This window comes from Aquarana catesbeiana, linkage group LG09 (assembly GCF_042186555.1).
Source record: "Aquarana catesbeiana isolate 2022-GZ linkage group LG09, ASM4218655v1, whole genome shotgun sequence".
NCBI lineage: Eukaryota > Metazoa > Chordata > Amphibia > Anura > Ranidae > Aquarana > Aquarana catesbeiana.
The window spans coordinates 70,142,447-70,160,269 of record NC_133332.1 but is presented as its reverse complement, the minus strand read 5'-3'; the positions used below and the strand labels follow the sequence as shown (position 1 = coordinate 70,160,269).

The 17,823-nt window shown below is 41.5% G+C and overlaps 1 protein-coding gene across 1 annotated transcript in view; it reads right to left on the bottom strand.

Moving 5' to 3' along the window:
• Positions 1-574: 574 nt before the first annotated feature.
• LOC141107786 (inositol-tetrakisphosphate 1-kinase-like) overlaps positions 575-17,823 on the bottom strand; it is a 36,294-nt gene continuing 19,045 nt past the window's right edge. Inside the window, exons 7-11 of the mRNA XM_073598760.1 lie at positions 11,667-11,707; positions 9,062-9,227; positions 6,169-6,236; positions 4,459-4,618; positions 575-1,366 (exon numbers count right to left, since the gene is read on the bottom strand). Of these exons, the coding sequence (XP_073454861.1) occupies positions 1,140-1,366; positions 4,459-4,618; positions 6,169-6,236; positions 9,062-9,227; positions 11,667-11,707 (662 nt within the window). The 3' untranslated portion in view covers positions 575-1,139. The remainder of the gene's footprint in view (positions 1,367-4,458; positions 4,619-6,168; positions 6,237-9,061; positions 9,228-11,666; positions 11,708-17,823) is intronic.

Here is a 17,823-nt window from a genome sequence, read left to right as displayed (position 1 = left end):
AAGACTAAGCCAGGAAAAAAAAAATGAACTCCTATAATACAGCTAAGCCTCTCATTGCTCTTCACCTGCATGATATAGATGTTGTGTAGCAGAATGACATACTGTAGATACGAAAATATCTTACATAATAAGGAAAAGTGCAATGACTGGGTGCATTGTCATCACATCCAATGAGATTTGTTTTTACTGCAATTCATAGGAGGAGAAACTGGAACCTGGTTGTATTGGGTTATTGCAACCCAACCCATTCAATGCACATTGCCTAGCTTAATGCATTTCTGTTTGGTACTGGAAAATGTTAGCTTCTCATCTATTGCAATTAAAATAAGTTCAACATGTGAATTGATTATATTTAGCTTAACATTGAGTCATTTTTCTATAGTTGAGCTCTTTTTTTTCAGATCAGATTCTGTTATTTGTATATCTAAGGCAGAAGAGTTCATCTATCCACCTTCTCATGTCCATTTGCTTCACCAAAGTTGCTCCCAGGACATCTAGAAGTTCTTAGAATTTGGAAAGCGTTATATTGTTGAGTTGGCTACAACCTATTCAATATGTTAACTTCACACAGCTATAATTTACAGAAATATTGTTTAATTTAATTTACAATTAGCAGAATAATGGCAGTGTCAAATAGGGGAAGAGGAAAACTATGTCCTAGGTAGCCCTTGATCCTCCAAAAACTGTACATAGATGGTCATTATGTAATTCTGGTTTCTGTTGTGTGATTATATTCAAGTTTTGCTGTGAGAATTAAATAAAAGTGAAAAACTCAGGGTCCACTTTCTTCAGCTAATGATTGCCAGTGCCAATGAAGCTATGAATGCCAGTGCAGATTGTGTTAAAGTCTTTGATGAAATATGGGAGATGAAATGTGCAGGCCAATGTTAGCCTTATTCATACTCTCAAATTGTCTGAAGGCGAGCTCATTACCTATAGCAACCGTCAGTTCTCCCTTTCGTCCTCCTAGTGCAGTCTGAAAAGAAAAATCTGACTGGTTGCTGTGGGGAAACAAGACTGACTTTCCATCAGAGGCCCATGGTTAAAATCCAGTAGAAGAAGCTCCATGCTTGTCTATATCATTGCCACAAACACACAAATGTTCACCAGAAAGTCCACAAAAGTGGACATGGTATTTGTCAACAATCAGCAGATAGGGGTGGAGTATACATGCTAAAATAGGAAGAAGAAGAACTAAGCCGCCTCTTGCATGGCTCTGGCAAGGACCTCCTCTCCGTATTGTGCTCCTCACACTGGGGGACAGAGCCTGGGAGCTCCAAGATTGAGGATTGCTTCTGGTTGCTTCCTAGAAGTTTCTCCACATGAGAGAGCAAAGCAGAGAAAAACTCAGGGACTCCTTCATATCCTGGAAAAGAAATTTAGGAATGCATGTTTAAACTGATTTGCATGGTTACCAGTAGTTGCTGTTGGATATTGGGGGGTTCTCCTAAAATGTTATTTTTCATTCATCTCCTTTTTACAGAGGAAGATTAAAGTAGACTGTTGTAAAAGTGGGCAATTAAAACTCAGCATATGATAAATAAAATACATAATCAGTAGTTAACTTTTCGAAAACTGCATTCCAAAATGGTCAGTAAATCCAGGTAAGCGAAAACCTCCACCTTTGTTGTAAGATTATAGCTTGGCACCTCCACTCTTCCATACAGAGGCTCCCTATTTGACTCTGAGGCCTCATGCACACTGGACGTTTTTCACGTTTTTACAACGTTATTATAAAGTCCAGTGTGCATGAGGCCTGGAAGTGGTGGGCAGGCCAAGCTCAGTCTTTCAGGAAATGTCACTATTTGCAATTCCTCTGCTTGTATCTCTGAATCTACCAATTACTTTGACAAGTAGGTTCAAGGTAACATCTGCTTATACACTTTTTTTTATAATATGCTTGGTTTGAATTGTCCAATTGTAGGACTGGTAAAAGAAATTCCAGGAAACACGCTGAGCCAATCATTATCTTCCTAATGTTGCCCAGGAAAGAACTGTACCAAAGTCACTTATTCCAAGCTTGGTGTAGTCACTGGAAACAAACTCTAGGCAACCCCCCTCAACTGGGGAGAGTGGGTCCTCTTCAAAAATGTTCCCTGTGCAACTTCTCTCTCTGTTTCCCGCAGTCATTCCCTCAAAGTAGGCTTGAATTGGACTGGTAGTTGTAGATCTGAATGCAATGGTTGTGTTTGGGAATAGCTTGTCTGCATTACAAACAGGTGTTTTCAGATTACTGACAAAGGGGAAGGGTATGGAGAGGTGCACCAAAGCAATACATGACTGAAAAAACTGAAGCCAATGTAGGCTGTGTGTTTGGTATACATTCCTAAGCAAATTTTTTCATCGGACTGGAGTGAACTTTCAGGCTGGGTTCACACTAGAACACGCAGCGGCTCACAGCAGGAGTCTGGTGCATCTCCATTCACCGTTTCAGGTCCAATTTCTTCCCAAATTTTGGGCTGAATTCAGACCTGAAACAAGACCAAAAGACGCACAGGACTCCTGTGCAATTTGCACCGGAGCTGCTGCTGAGATGTGTGAACCGGCTCCATAGAGAGCCAGTCACAATCTCCTGCTATGCAAATTGGATGCGGAGAAACCCACATCCAATTCGCATAAGTGTTAACCCAACCTAAAAAGAAATGTTTCATTAGAAACATGATTTCTGCAGTTTATAAATTTAACAACAATGAAAATATAACTGCAGAATCCTTTTTGTGAATAGATTGCACCAATTTTTAAATACTTTCCACCTAATGTGTCATCAAATATATCCCAGCTATTTCTTTGGAGTAATTGTTAAAGCGGTAGTAGACCGCACTTTTTTTTTTTTTAACCCTGCAAGACAATGTCATAATGTGCATGTATTGCATACTAGCACATTATGAAATACTTACCTTAGAACGAAGCCCTCCAGCAGCGCGCTGTCACCACTGACAGGGCTTCCATCTTCATACGGTCTTCCTTCCGGGTTTGAGTGCTCTGCCCACTTGATTGGCTGAGGCGTGATGATTTCATGCCCACGACACGAAGCTCTGAAGGCATGCAAAGGGGGGCATCACCGGCTGCATGCAGTGTGAATATCTCCTAAACAGTACAAGTTTAGGAGATATTCACTGTACCTACAGGTAAGCCTTATTGTCAAGAAGAAGAATTTACTACCACTTTAGTATTCAGTCTACATTCTATCATTACTTAAATGGTAAGTTGACCTTTTCATGAAAAATTAAAAGGTGAACTAACTCCAAATATCCTGGCCACCATTCCGGACCCCACTGCTAATAGCAGTCAAAATGCCCCATGCTGCACTAGCAACAATTTGTATCATAGCTTCTATGTGCACTGGGGTCCAGAGGGGTGGCCAGGATATTTGGAGTTAGCTGACCTTTTCATTTTTCGTGAAAAGGTCAACTTACCCTTTAAAGGAATTGTAAAGTCTCAAGGTTTTTCACCTTAATGCATAGAATGCAAAAACCTTCTGTGCTGCCCCCCTTTTACTTACCTGAACCCGATTGTTCCAGTGTTGAGGAGGAGCAGAGCAGCTCCAGCCGCTGTCTCGGGTCCTCATTCGATAGACTGATAGCAGCAGAAGCCATTGGCTCCTGCTGCTGTCAATCAAATTCAGTGACATGGGGGCAGGGCCGAGTCCTGCTGTCTGTGTCAATGAACGCAGAAGCAGGACTCAGGAGCGCGCCCGCACTAGTGCCCTCATGGAAAGTGGCTCTCCGTGGGGGCACTCGATGCAGAGGAGGAGCCAGGAGCGCCGCTGGGGGACCCCAGAAAAGGAGGGTTGGGGCTGCTCTGTGCAAAACCCTTACACAGAGGAGGTAAGTTTACCAAGTTTGTAAAGGTTCATGTTAAAAAAAAAAACAAAAAAACAACAATCACTTTAAAGTGTAAATTTGTTGTCTAGAACAAACATTTGGGTTTAAGCTTTTGTTTTCTAACTTGTATCGGAAAAATGTAAAGCATTCTGAGGTTTTTCTTGATCCAGTTTAATTAAACCAGTGATTCTGTCTGTGTACAGTAGCAGAATAGGAAGTAAAGAATGGCTGCACACCACAGGAATGTTCCAGCGATTTTATTCCAAAAAATAGCAATAAACAGACAAACACAGAGAGTCCAAACCCAGGAGGTGACGCGTGCGTTTCACACTGACCTCAGTGCTTCTTCAAACCAGCCGGGTTTGAAGAAGCATTGAGGTCAGTGTGAAACGCACGTGTCACCTCCTGGATTTGGACACTCTGTCTTTGTTGGCTGTTTATTGCTATTCTTTGGAATAAAATCATTGGAACATTCCTGTGGTGTGCAGCCGTTCTTTTCTTCCTATTGATCATCAGTGGTGGGCTGTTGCTTGCACCCAACGCATTCGTACTGTAGTGACTGCTCGTCTGGAGCAGCGTCTTCCTTGTTTGAATCTCGTGACAGTAGCACAATGTTAACTAGCAAAAGACATACCTGGAAAAGCATTGACATCAATCACTGCACAGCGGCCAGACTGTGTGTCCACAATTAAATCTATACCAAAGAGGGACATTCCCAAAGCTTCCTGCAGACCCTGGACCGCCTGTCTGACCACGTCATCTGATGGAGGCAACGCATCTGGGTACAGGGGTGCCTGGATGGAAGAAAGTGCATCTATGAAACATACTTCTTCACATTCTGAATCCTTATGTGTTGGCACAAGCTATTCAATCCATATTTCCATGCTCGGAATTTGCTCAGAAAATGTAAATGTGTGTATTAAGATCATTATTAAAATGGGGTGCAGATTCAGGGTTCTCATAGCTTATACTTGGCCCCCAATTCTTCCTCTTTAAGCAATTATATCAATTAGAAATTAATAAAGGAACAAGAGAAAAGACAGAACTAAAATAGCTTGCAGATAGCACCCTCTGTAGTACCCTGTTGTGGGCAGTACAGTATATAAGCTATGCCCCCAATGTATTAAAATAAAGTTCAATATAGTAGCTAGATGTAATTTTCAGATATTCTACCTGTGTACACCAAACCGGGAAAACCAGATTTTATTTTACTCAGCCACAGGCCCAAGCAATCTTTGAGGATTTCTAGGTTACTTCATAGCTAACCTGGAAGTAACTTAACTACACTATACTGTATTTTCTAGGGAAGCATCGATACCTGTTTTTTAAGAGCGAGTACGAGTATCGAATCTTGTGCACAAATACCCGCTGATACCAATTACCAATACTGTGCGGCTTGAGCCTATACAAAATAAATGGGCTCAAATCGTACTGCAAAGAATTGCATGTGATTTGAACAGGAATGTGGTGCGATTCCTGTCCGAATCACATGCAATTTCCCTCACCGCTCCTGTGTGAACCCAAGCTTAAGTCACTATGACAAGCCTGGGTTCACATAGGAGCAGTGCAAGAAACACAAGGACAACGAGAGCCTCACCCACTATGCGGTGGCTATGCAGAGGCTCTAGAGGCTCCTAGAAAAGAGGAATGGTTATGACTGTGCTGAAAACATTGATTCAGACCACATACTGAGGGACCAATTAATTTCTGGTCTGAAAGCAGGCTCAGTTCAGAGAGCCTTGTAGGAGAAAGTCAAGGCACAACCTACTATTTCTTTTCACAATGTGGTCGTGGATGTGGTTGCGTGGGAACAAGAAGAGGCGGATGCAGCAGTAGTAGTAATCAAGAAATTTGAACCTGCATATCTCACAGGAGGAGGCCCTGGCACCTTTGCCCCTGGTCAGTCTTGCAAACCGCGCTCACTAAACTAGTTCAAGATGTGTGCAACAGGAGAAAGCTGCCTCAAAAGGGGACTCACACCACCATAGGGGCTAGAACCCGTTGTGCAGGGACCCTGAAGAGGACCGAAAATGCTGGCAGTGTGATTGTTATGGACAAATATCCAAGAACTGTTGACAGCTGGACTCAAAAACCCATCTAGATGGTCATTAAACTACTAACTCCAGGGACAGAGGGACAAACCCTCGAGACAGGCAACACAACGTTTCAACAAGGCCGAAGGAATGGTGGCTCCATGCCCAGTGGTCTCCGTCCTAGTCAACGGACAGGATGGCCCATGTTTGATTGGTCAGAGGTTACGGTCATGGAATATCTGGACTTCTATGTACAAAGGTTTCCTCCAACTGCATTGTATAGAGATAAAAATTTAAAAACAAAAATTCACCTGAGAGAGGTGAGAACAAGATTCTGCTTTGGAGACTTCATGGCTGTTGAAGAAGATGGTCTTTTGATCTGAAATGACAAAACGTGAAAGGAGTGAAATAAATGAACATCACATCATAACCTCAAAGACCTACCACTTCCCTTTCTGCTTATATCATGTTGTTTTCCAAAAATACCAAAGAACCAGAACTAAAGCTGAACATACACTTGAACATTTTTGTTTTATTTCAAACTGCATGCTGAACAACAAAGAAATCAAATAGGCTCCACCATTCATACTAAACAACGTGGATGAATAAATCTCCCCTACCGGCTGTTTTCTGACAGTTGACGCCCATGGCTGTCAGAATACCTGAACAGTGGCTGCATCTGGTTGGCTGCAGTCACTGTTCAGCCAACAATTTTCCACCTGGCTCCTCTCTTCAGATCACAATTTGTTGAGCTGGATGGTGTCGGCAGGGGTTTGAATTTTGCCCAGCTTAGCAGGAAACATGGAATATTCAATCTGTACATGACCAGTTTAACACTGCAGTTTATAACAAAATTAATCTATAAGGAGATTATAAGTATGTGTCGTCTGCAGCTTTGGCACTATCCAATTTTATCTACAAAAGTTCTGTAGCTATACAAGTCAGTCAAAAACAGAAATTCAGATTTTTTGCTGACATGTAAAAGATAACATCATCATCAGTGGAATAGGCAAGAAACCTTGCTGCTATCTCAATAAAGCTGGTCATATACACAAATCTAACAGATTCCTCCATCCATGTTAAATAGTTGGATAATCTCCCATTGAAGCTATTGCTGACAGCTGTCATCAGGGCAGCTGATAAGGCTGTACAGCCAGCCCTCCTGTACTGGGCCCGGGCCCCAGGGCACCCGCTGAGCTGGTCAGCTGCAGACACTGCAGACACTGATCCTCTTCGGTCTCCCCCTGCAGCACTGCTGGCTTCTCCTCCACTCCATCCTACTAGCTGTGCTGCAGGCAGTTCTAGCATCTGCATCCCCATCCTCCTTGTGTGCCCCTTTTCCCTGCAGCTTTGCTGGCTTCCCTCCTCTCCTCTCCCACTGGCAGCTGCTGCAGTCGCAGAATGGGATGTTTTAGGATGGAGAGCAGGGCAAGGGGCTAGTAAATACATTATATTACCAAAAGTATTAGGATGCCTGCCTTTACACGCAAATTAACTTTAATGGCATCCCAGTCTTAGTCCATAGGGTTTAATATTGAACTGGCCCAACCTTTGCAGCTATAACAGCTTCAAATCTTCTGGGAAGGCTGTCCACAAGGTTTAGGAGTGTCTATGGGAATGTTTGACCATTCTTCCAGAAGTCCATTTGTGAGGTCAGGCACTGATGGGGACGAGAAGGCCTGGCTTGCAGTTTCCGCTTTAATTTCAAAGGTGTTCTATCGGGTTGAGGTCAGAAACAGGAGCACGCTGATGGTTAATGAGTGGCAATGTAGTATGGAGGGGGGGGCTATGTAATGATGGGGGGTAGTATGGGGGAGGGGGCTTATGTAGTGATGGGTGTAGTATGGGGGAGGGAGTCTCCGCTCAAATTTATCCCAAAGGTGTTCTATTGAATTGAGGTCAGGCCTGTCAAGTTTCTCCACCCCAAACTCGCTCATCCATGTCTTTATGGACCTTGCTTTGTGCACTGGTGGGCAGTCATGTTGGAGCAGGAAGGGGCTATCCCCAAACTGTTCCCACAAAGTTGAAATTGTCCAAAATGTCTTGGTATGCTGATGCCTTAAGTGTTCCCTTCACTGAAACAACCAGATCCTCCCCTGAAAAACAACCCCACACCATAATCCCCCCTCCACCAAATGATTATACCAGCACACAAAGCAAGATGAGTTTGGGGTGGATAGTTACATAGTTACATAGTAAGGTTGAATAAAGACACTAGTCCATCCAGTGCAACCTGAGTGAGTGTGGGTGTGTGTCTACAATTGTCCCTATCCCTATACATTGTGTCTCATTAAGATGCTCATCTATTATTAATAATTATTTAAGGTACCCATATAGCTCCGTCAATTTACGCAGCGCTCCACACATACATTGCACAGTCACATCGGTCCCTACCCTGAAGGAGCCCACAGTCCAAGGTCCCCAACTCACATTCATATACTAGGGCCAATTTTTTTTTTTAACTTGACTGGCCTGCACAGAGTCCTGACCTCAACCCAATAGAACACCTTTGGGATGAACTAGAGCGGAGACTGCAAGTCAGGACTTCTCGTCCACATCATTGCCTGACCTCACAAATGCGCTTCCGGAAGAATGGTCAAACATTCCCATAGACACACTCCTAAACCTTGTGTACAGGCTTCCCAGAAGAGTTGAAGCTGTAATGGCTGCAAAGGGTGGGCCAAATTAATATTGAACCCTACGGACTAAGACTGGGATGTCATTAAAGTTCATGTGCGTATAAAGGCAGGTGTCCCAATACTTTTTGTAATATAGTGTATGTCATAATAATGATTTTAGTAAAAAACATTTATTATTATCCGAGGGTGGGGGAGGGAGCTAGGCCCTGTCAGGTAAGCAGTATGGGGCCCCTATGATGGCTGTCATATTACTAGTACAGTACCTGCATCTGATTAGATGCAGATGTTATTTAGCCAACAATGTTCTGCCAAGCTACTTTTTTTTTTTTATTGAAGGATGTTGGGTGGATGGGTGCCGACAGGGCCACCCATGGAGCAAATTTTAAGTCAGTTCATCAGGAACAGACTGAGATTTGCTCAGTGTATGTTCAGCTTAGAAGATAATATGAATGCCTGAATTTTGCTAAAGAAGCATAGGAATATTTGAATTATAAAGAAGCTCAAGTTGGTGTTGCATAAGTCTACAGCTAATGCTGAAAGCCTCTTTCACGACGCTGTCACAGACCTGTCTCTCCCAGGGAAAAATTCCGTATGGATGGTCTCTTCACCACAAAATGCTGAGATCCCACCACAAACACCTTGTACAGGGTGGCGCTGTGGTTGATGAAGCTTTGAAGAAGACATGGGGGGTTCACTTCCTTCAGCCCTCGTTCGTTAAATATCAGGGACATCTGTGTAGGAAGGAACTAGAGCGGTAAGAAAACTAACAGCATGGAGATATTTAGAAGTTTACTATCTACAACGTATGAGAGAGAAGGGTTATAACTTTATATCTAATGTGGTTTGTTTCACATCAAACTGAAGGTCTTTTGAGACAGTTTGTAGATTTGGCCGTTTCCGTGTGCAAACAATGAAAATTGGTATAGGCTGTAGATGTTATAATGTTCCTTATCGCTTCCAATTATTGACCCAGTCAAAGCAAACCCATCACAAGAGAACTATGAAGGCTGTCATAGCAGATCTTCTTTTCAAAAAAATGTACATTAATTGGCTGTTATTCTGATACTTTGGCATCAATGCATTCTAAATTGTATCTTAAAAAAATGTGGTCTGGAGCACCATCTGTGGTCATGTGCCTCCATCCCTAAATCGATACATACAAATTTACATTATCCTGGGACTTTAAATGAAGCACATAACATCAAAGTAGTAAAATGATCAATGCACATGATTGCAAATTCATTAATCCAAATATATACTAATCTGATAACAGCTTAATATAGTTAAAAATATGTAATGCTATAGAGCAGGACTCGTTTTCTTCACCTCCATAAGTAGATGGACTACACTCAGTTTATTTCTTCTTTGGGTCATTGTGGACACACTTTGGACTACAGCCCCAGTACGTAGGACTTGAGAAAATATCGCTATTTGCAGGCCAGAGGATCAGACTCTAATGCCGCGTACACACGACCGGACTTTCCGGCAGAAAAGGTCCGACAGAATCATTCCATCGGACATTCCGATCGTGTGTGGGCTTCATCTGACTTTTTCTTTCTAAAATTCTGACAGACCTAGAAATAGAACATGTTTCAAATCGTTCCAACGGAATCTGTTCCTGTCGGGAAAAACGCTCGTCTGTATGCTATTCCGACTGACCAAAAACGACGCAAGGGCAGCTATTGGCTACTGACTATTGAACTTCCTCTTTCTAGTCCCGTCGTATGTCATCACGTTCTAAACGATCGGACTTTGGTGTGATCGTTTGTAGGCATGTCCGTTTCAGCGGAACTCCGTCGCAAAGACCGTCGGAGTCTATTCTGACGGAAAGTCCGGTCGTGTGTACGCGGCATAAGATATCACTTGATTCCCAGCTCCTTCGATTTTCAGATTGAAGGATGTCAGAAGGAAAAGTGCTGACAGGGTCAACCACAGTTCATTAGGAACCAGAAAAATATTTGTTCCGTGTATGGCCAGCTTTAGAATACTGCACATGGCTTGCTGTCAAGCCTGGCCAAAGTCAGATGGCAGGTACCAACATAAAAGCAACTTATTTAAGGCTATGTGTCTGTCAATGATTGGCTCTTCTACGACAACACAAAGACAGCCCTTGGCTTAAAGTGTTACTAAAGACTCATTTGTTTTAGCTAAAATAAAAAAAGGTTTATACTTACCTGCTCTGTGCAATAGTATTGCATAGAGCGGCCCAATACCTTCTCTTCTAGGGTTCCCAGCCAGCGCTGTCTGCTCCCCCTCTCCCAAGAGTGCCCTCATAGCAAGCTGTGTGGAAAGCAGCTTTCCGTGGGGGCACCCGATGAAGAGGAGGGGCCAGGAGGGCTGGCAGAGGCACCCCAGAAGAAGAGGATCGGGCCCACTCTGTGCAAAACAATTGCATAGAGCAGGTAAGTATAGGCATTTTTGTTATTTTTCTTTTTTTTTTTTAATGAGTGTTTACAGACACTTAAAAAAAAAAAGGTAAAAAATTTTTTAATTTAGAACCCCTTTAAAAAGACCTTGTCACCAGACCATTCTTTATCTTTCCTTTATCTTTCTCTAAATGATCTCCTATACAAAAGCTCCATAAATACAACCTGCAACCTTCTAGGACAGTGATGGCGAACCTTGGCACCCCAGATGTTTTGGAATTACATTTCCCATGATGTTCGGTGTAGCTGAGCATCATCGGAAATGTAGTTCCAAAACATCTGGGGTGCCAAGTTTCGCCATCACTGTTCTAGGATATTCCAGGAGGATGTGGGCAGTGGAGGGAACATCACTGTTCATTAGGGCAAGAGATAAGAAAGTGGGAGGGTGGAGGAGAAAAAATAAGGGAGAGAAAGATAGGAGATCGGGAACGAGAGACAGTGCAAACAACGGTATAAGGTCCGCTTTGAGTGGGAGAAGTAGACAAATGAAAAATTTGTTCATCCACCAAAAAATTATAGATCTACACATTAAGTTTTTTTTTTTTTTTTTGGAGAGGTTCATCTAGCAAAGAGCTTTTGTATGAATGTATTCTATGCTGCTTTTTGAGACCGTTATCTCATGCCTACAGGTAGGCTTAGCATTCCTATACAGTGTGGTATTCAGAGACAAAACAAAAACAAATCTAAAACAAGACTGACGACTTTCAAATATGTGCAGTAGCAGTCAAGGAGAACAATTCCCACCTCATGTGATCGCGGTCCATGAGCCACACGAGTTTTGCAAACTGCATGGGAGAAAACAACCATAGTCATTATTAGATCAATGATATTTGTACCACTAGTTTGTTAACAACAAATCATAAATCCACTTGTGTAGTGAGGTCACCAATATCAGCCATTCTCTAATATGGATAGGATTATTATGAATAAGGTATGGTGGGTAGCAAAGGTCAGCATGAAGCTGAGGGAGATATGTCAAGGCCATCACTGGCCTGAGGAACAGTTTGGCCACCAAGGACCGAGATCTCTACTGTAATGCTGGCCACCCTCATCCTTTAATGTTTACAACTTCAATCACTTTCAGCCAGGTTTCTATTGCAAAATGAACTGAATGGGTGATGGTAAGCTACCAACAACACTTTATCATCACGTTTGATTGATCCAGCACCTATTATACAACTAGTGTTGCTCGACTGCTTGATCTAGTACTTACAATATAGCTATTGCAGCTTTTGGCTCTCTTCTTTCACTGTTAAAATGGAGAGAAAAGATTACCGCTCCAGGTGGGTGTGTTGAGAATGACACTGTCCTCAGGGTGGAAGTAGCAGGTGCAGGCTAAGCATGTAGCAATGGAGGAGGATCTGGACAGCCGCACTCCAATTTAAATGCCTTTATTGTAAAAATAAAAAAAGTTTAAACAGCAGGGTACAGAATAAGTTAACTGATGCATTTCATACTCTTAATAGTGCTTAGTCATAGCTACACAACCACAAAGTTATGCCACAAATATATACTAGTGCAACATGGATCATGTGATCAATTAGAATTGATTGCTATTTAACCAATTGACTTTATTTAAGTAAACAAGTGTGATTTAAAAAGAAAAGGCACACATATATCCAGGAGAAAAACACAGAAAAATACCATGTGTATATATAACAAAAGATAAAAACAAAATTTAAAACAAAATCGAAAAGTCAAAAAGATTCAATTATATAACCACAACTCCTGGATAAATGAGCATGTATAGTACTTTAAAAATATTTATATATATTGGTAAGAAACAAAGTGCATTTGTGTATAGGAAATAAATATACGTTTATAGTAATAAACGCCGGAAATGGAGATAAGTATAGATGTGAATAATTTCAGAACAGCCCTGTAAACATATGTACATTGAAAATTGATGAGATGACTATATATGCTCATATATATATTAATATATAGAACGTCAAACATCTAAACATAAAATGTAACAAAACGGAGAATGGATTGGATTATCAGCAGAACAAGGCAAGAGAAAAGACCATCTAAAGATCCGTGTTATCATAAATCCCATACTTTCAACCATTGTTACAATGGGCACAAAAGATACATAGCGATCATTCCGATGGCCCAAATCTTAGTCAGAGAGATACCAAAAAATACCAACAAAATCATGCCTGATCTATATCATATATTGAAAGCAACTGGATAATTCGATCAATGATATTGGCCGATAGATTGGTAAATGTATATAGGTACATTCATCTATAAATAGGTCAGTCCTTCACAACCTATCCGTGTCCACAGCTTAAATGTCGAAAACAAAAATGGGAATACATGTGCATGCAGAGACCACAGACCTAGCATACATAAATAAACTAATAAATAATGTATTAAAGTTTCACTTAAATTACATGAATCAATGGAGTGTATACCAGCCACTAAAGAAAATATCTTAGATCGATGGTAGGTACCATGGTCATCATACCACAAGGTCATTGTCAACTACATTGTCTATATCGAAATTTAGACATAACCATGATGGCCTTTCACTCCACTATGGAACAACCCTAGATACCTAGAACTTCGGGATCTACAGGTGTTCTCCCCATGGAGAGAAAATGGGATCTGGTTCTTCCCACAGCTATACGAAGGGACAGTACTGAAAAGCTATGAACAGATATGCGTTGGAGTTTCACTTGACCCCAAGGGGCTTCTACAAATACCTTCAACTTAGACATGCCCTGTGGGCACAGCAGCAGACTCAGTCCTTAACAGTGTCATCGTCTCCTCTGCTGATGGAAGTCCTCCAGGCTGAGACCCGGAAGGGACTTATAACTAGGATATATGCGGAGCTGTTATCCTCCATCCAGGATCATACCTCTCTCAAGTGTAAAAGTGGGTAGAGGATATCGGAGATATAGATGGTGATCAGTGGGACATGGCCCTGGAGTCAATACCTGCAGTATCCGTTTCAGCATCTCATAAACTGTCACAATTATTTATCCTACATAAAACCTATAGAACGCCAATACAACTCCACAGTTGGGGAAATAGAGACTCCCCCCTGTGCCCAAAATGTAAAGTACATCAGGGGGACTTTATACATTTGCTCTGGAGGTGCCTGAAACTCTGCCGGTATTGAGTGGAGGTGTCTCAATGCATATCCAGACTAGTTTAGGTTCCTGTTCCCCTGAACCCCCTGGTGTACTTGCTCGGGGCAATGGATGAGGAAATGTTCCCAAGGGGCATGTACTATATGATCACTAGACTGATGTACTTGGCCAGGAAACTTATAGCACGGTATTGGATGGCACCTGTGGTCCCCACAGGAAAACAGTGGATTGCATATGTTAATTCTTTACTTCTCAGAGAGCGGTTGGCCTACAGCCGCAGGAAGGCTGTGGGAAAATTTAATCTTATCTGGCAACCATGGCTGGACGACCCTAGCCTAGCTCCACCACAATTGGTAATGGACAGACTCCTTCAGTAAAAAGTCATCAACAGATGTGGGGATTGAGGGGGGGGGGGGGGAGAGCAAGAGAGGGACAGGAAACACAGGTTTGGTTAAGTTTAAAGGTTATGCACTAGACTTTGCTTTATCCGTGAACTGGAGAAAAGTATAACACTGTTTTATCATAATAGGTCAAAAGCACTGGTTAAACCCTTTTTAATTTTTTTTCTTTGTGGATGGAAAGGGTAAAAGAAATGTATTATCTGCACCATCTTCTGTTATTGCTCAGACACTATGTATACCTACAGAGACATATATTGTATATATTGTTTTTCTTTGTCTTTTTATTGCAACGATTGTATGGAACATATAAGCAATTTATCAATAAACAAGTTTTGATTAAAAAAAAGAGATAACCATGATGGAGGTATCATACAAAAGCAATGAGTAGTATTATTACTTTAAGATAGCATTTGAGAGAGCAAAAATCAAAACATCAAAGAGTAAACTTTAAAGAGTAAAAACTTATGCTCCATTTCTGGTGTTTATTACTACACATGTCTATTTATTTCCTATACACAAATGCACTTTGTTTCTTACCAATATATATAAATATTTTTAAAGTACTATACATGCTTATTTATCCAGGAGTTGTGGTTATATAATTGAATCTTTTTGACATTTCGATTTGTTTAAATTTTGTTTTATCTTTTGTTATATACACACACATGGTATTTTTCCGTGTTTTTCTCTTGGATATATTTGTGCCTCTTTTTTCTAAATCACACTTGTTTGATTAAATGAAGTTAATTAGTTAAATAGCAATCAATTCTAATTGATCACATAATTCACTAGTATATATTTGTGGCAAAAGTTTGTGGTTGTGTAGCTATGACTAAGCACTATTAAGAGTGTGAAACGCGTCAGTAATTTATCCTGTACCCTGCTGTTTAAACTTTTGTTATTTTATACAATAAAGGCATTTAAATTAGAGTGCGGCTGTCCAGATCCTCCTCCTCCATCACTGTTAAAATGGAACCAAGCTTACCCTGCATCAATGGAAGGAGTAGTTCTTTAGAAGAGGGATGTGGGGTAGAGCTGATTGGACCAAAAAAGGTCTGTAGACGGGAGGGACTATGGAACTATGCTAGCACCTACCTGCCTCATGCACACTGGATGTTATAATAATGTTATAAAAACGGCAGTTTTTCAGCGTTTTTGCAATAGCGTTTTTCATCATTGTTTAGCGTTAGCGTTTTTAGGCGTTCTTTTTAATGTTTAAATCAATGAGAGATCAAAAATGTTAAAAAAATTACAGTGAGCGTTTATCAGCGTTTTTTGACATTAGAGCGTTTTTACAGCATGAAAAACTCCTCAGAACCCAATAGTTTTGGGGGGTTTTCACAGCCAAAAAACGCGCCAGCCAAAAACAGTTGATAACAGCCTATGTGTGCATGGACACATAGGATAATATGCTGGAGAGGTTATTGACTCTAGAAAAAAACGTCTGAAGTAAAAAACAGCAGCTGTAAAAATGTCCAAAAACGTCCAGTGTGCATGAGGCCTTAAAATTAGCTTAAGTGTAAAATTTCTGAATTTTTTCGCTTGATAAACAGTTGCCCTAATTTTTTGTGACATAAAAATCTGGAGCTACGACTATTTTATTATTTAGGGTCTCTGCTTTCAGAAAATGTATAACATTTTGGGGGGTTGTTAAAGTGTTACTAAACCCACAAAAGTAAAATCAGTGTATATATGCAGTAAAGCATGCTTGTTATGCTCACTGTGGAAGCTAAGGGGTTAGTCCTCTGCATTGTGTATAAAGGCGTGTGATCCTCCTCTTCTTTAACTGACTCCCACCCATCTCGTGATAGAATAGAGCATTAGGGGTCAAGCTGCACATGCACAGTTTGGTGTGTATTGCTACAGAGTTTTTCTTTTTTCTTGGGAGAGTGCATGGGATCAGCACAGGACCAATCAGCGCTGTCCAGACAGAGGATCAGGTGGAAATTAAAACTTTTACAACTAGGAAGGAACTGATACAAGTCACAAGACTGCTATATCCTGCTGATGAGAAAAGGTGTTTAGCAGTTTATATTTACTAAAATAATTGCATTTCCATGTTCTGCGTACTGTGGGAGACCAGACATAGTGAATGCAGGGTCCTGGGTTTAGTAACACTTTAAAAAAATAATTTTAGGCCTGAAGATTACTTAAATATGTACAAAAAAAAAAAAAAAATCCCAAAAAAGCTCATGCAGCGAAAGGGTTAAAAATAAAATGACATTTCACCTTTGAACAGTTGAGTAATGGGTTAATGCACAGCTCACACACGGAATGTGGCAATGCAGAAGAAGCAAAAATATCCCTTGGCTTGTTTGATGCACAAAGCTGGTATGATTTTAGCAGTTGTATGTTCTGCTGTTACAGTATCTGGCAGACTTTGGGTGCATGTAGGTGCCAGTCCCCTCCCTGATTTAATGGCCTCTTATCTCTGTTGAGGGTGGAGAGTGTATCTATCTCAAACTCTGAGCAAAGTTCTTGGGGAGTGTCAGCGGGAAGGGGCCATTGTGTGCATGAAACACTGTACAAGCATGAGTGCCTATATGCTTATGTCACTGGGCTTGTGTTAGTAGTGCCTAGCTCCAGTTTCTCTTCTGAATGTGCATCAATACACACCGCAGAGTTTCCAGGTAGCTGTCATTACCTAGATAGTTTCTACAACTTGGACAGGTCCCTATCACATGATGATGATAGTGTTGTCACTGGTGCACCTAGATAGTCCAGGTCCATTATATTATCAGTTCTACAGTTCAGTGACACTTGGCAAACACTGAGAATTATACAGTATGCCAGGCATTAGAGGTACAACTAAAGTTGGCCATACCCAACGGTTGGTCATGATAGACTGAAGGGGGGATAGCCTATGTAAAGGTAATCCTGTGAGGAGGGAGTTGCAGTAGTGGAGGCGAGAGATGACCAGGGTGTTGCTTTGTGGAGTCATTGGTTAGGAAGGGGCATATTTTGGAGATGTTGCAGAGGTTGAGGCGGCAAGCTTTGGATTGGATGTGGGGCCGAAAGGATAGTTCAGAGTCCAGGATTACACCTAGAACCCTGGCATGCGGGGACGGACAGATAGTATAGCTATCGATCTTGACAGAGAAACCAGGGAAGAGGCACGTGTGGGAGGAAATATTATAAGCTCTGTTTTGGACGGGTTGAGTTTGAGGAAGTGGTGTGACATCCAGGCTGATATGTCTGTTAGTAAAGGAGTGAGCTTGGGGGGGTAGAGAGATAGATTTGGGTGTCGTCAGCATAGAGATGGTACTGGAAGCCATGGGAGGCTATTACCAGACCCAGGGAAGAGGTGAAGATGGAGAATAAGAGAGGTCCAAGAACAGAACCTTAGGGGTCCCCGACAGAGAAAGGGAGAGAAGAGGAGGAATTAGAATTGTAAGTAAT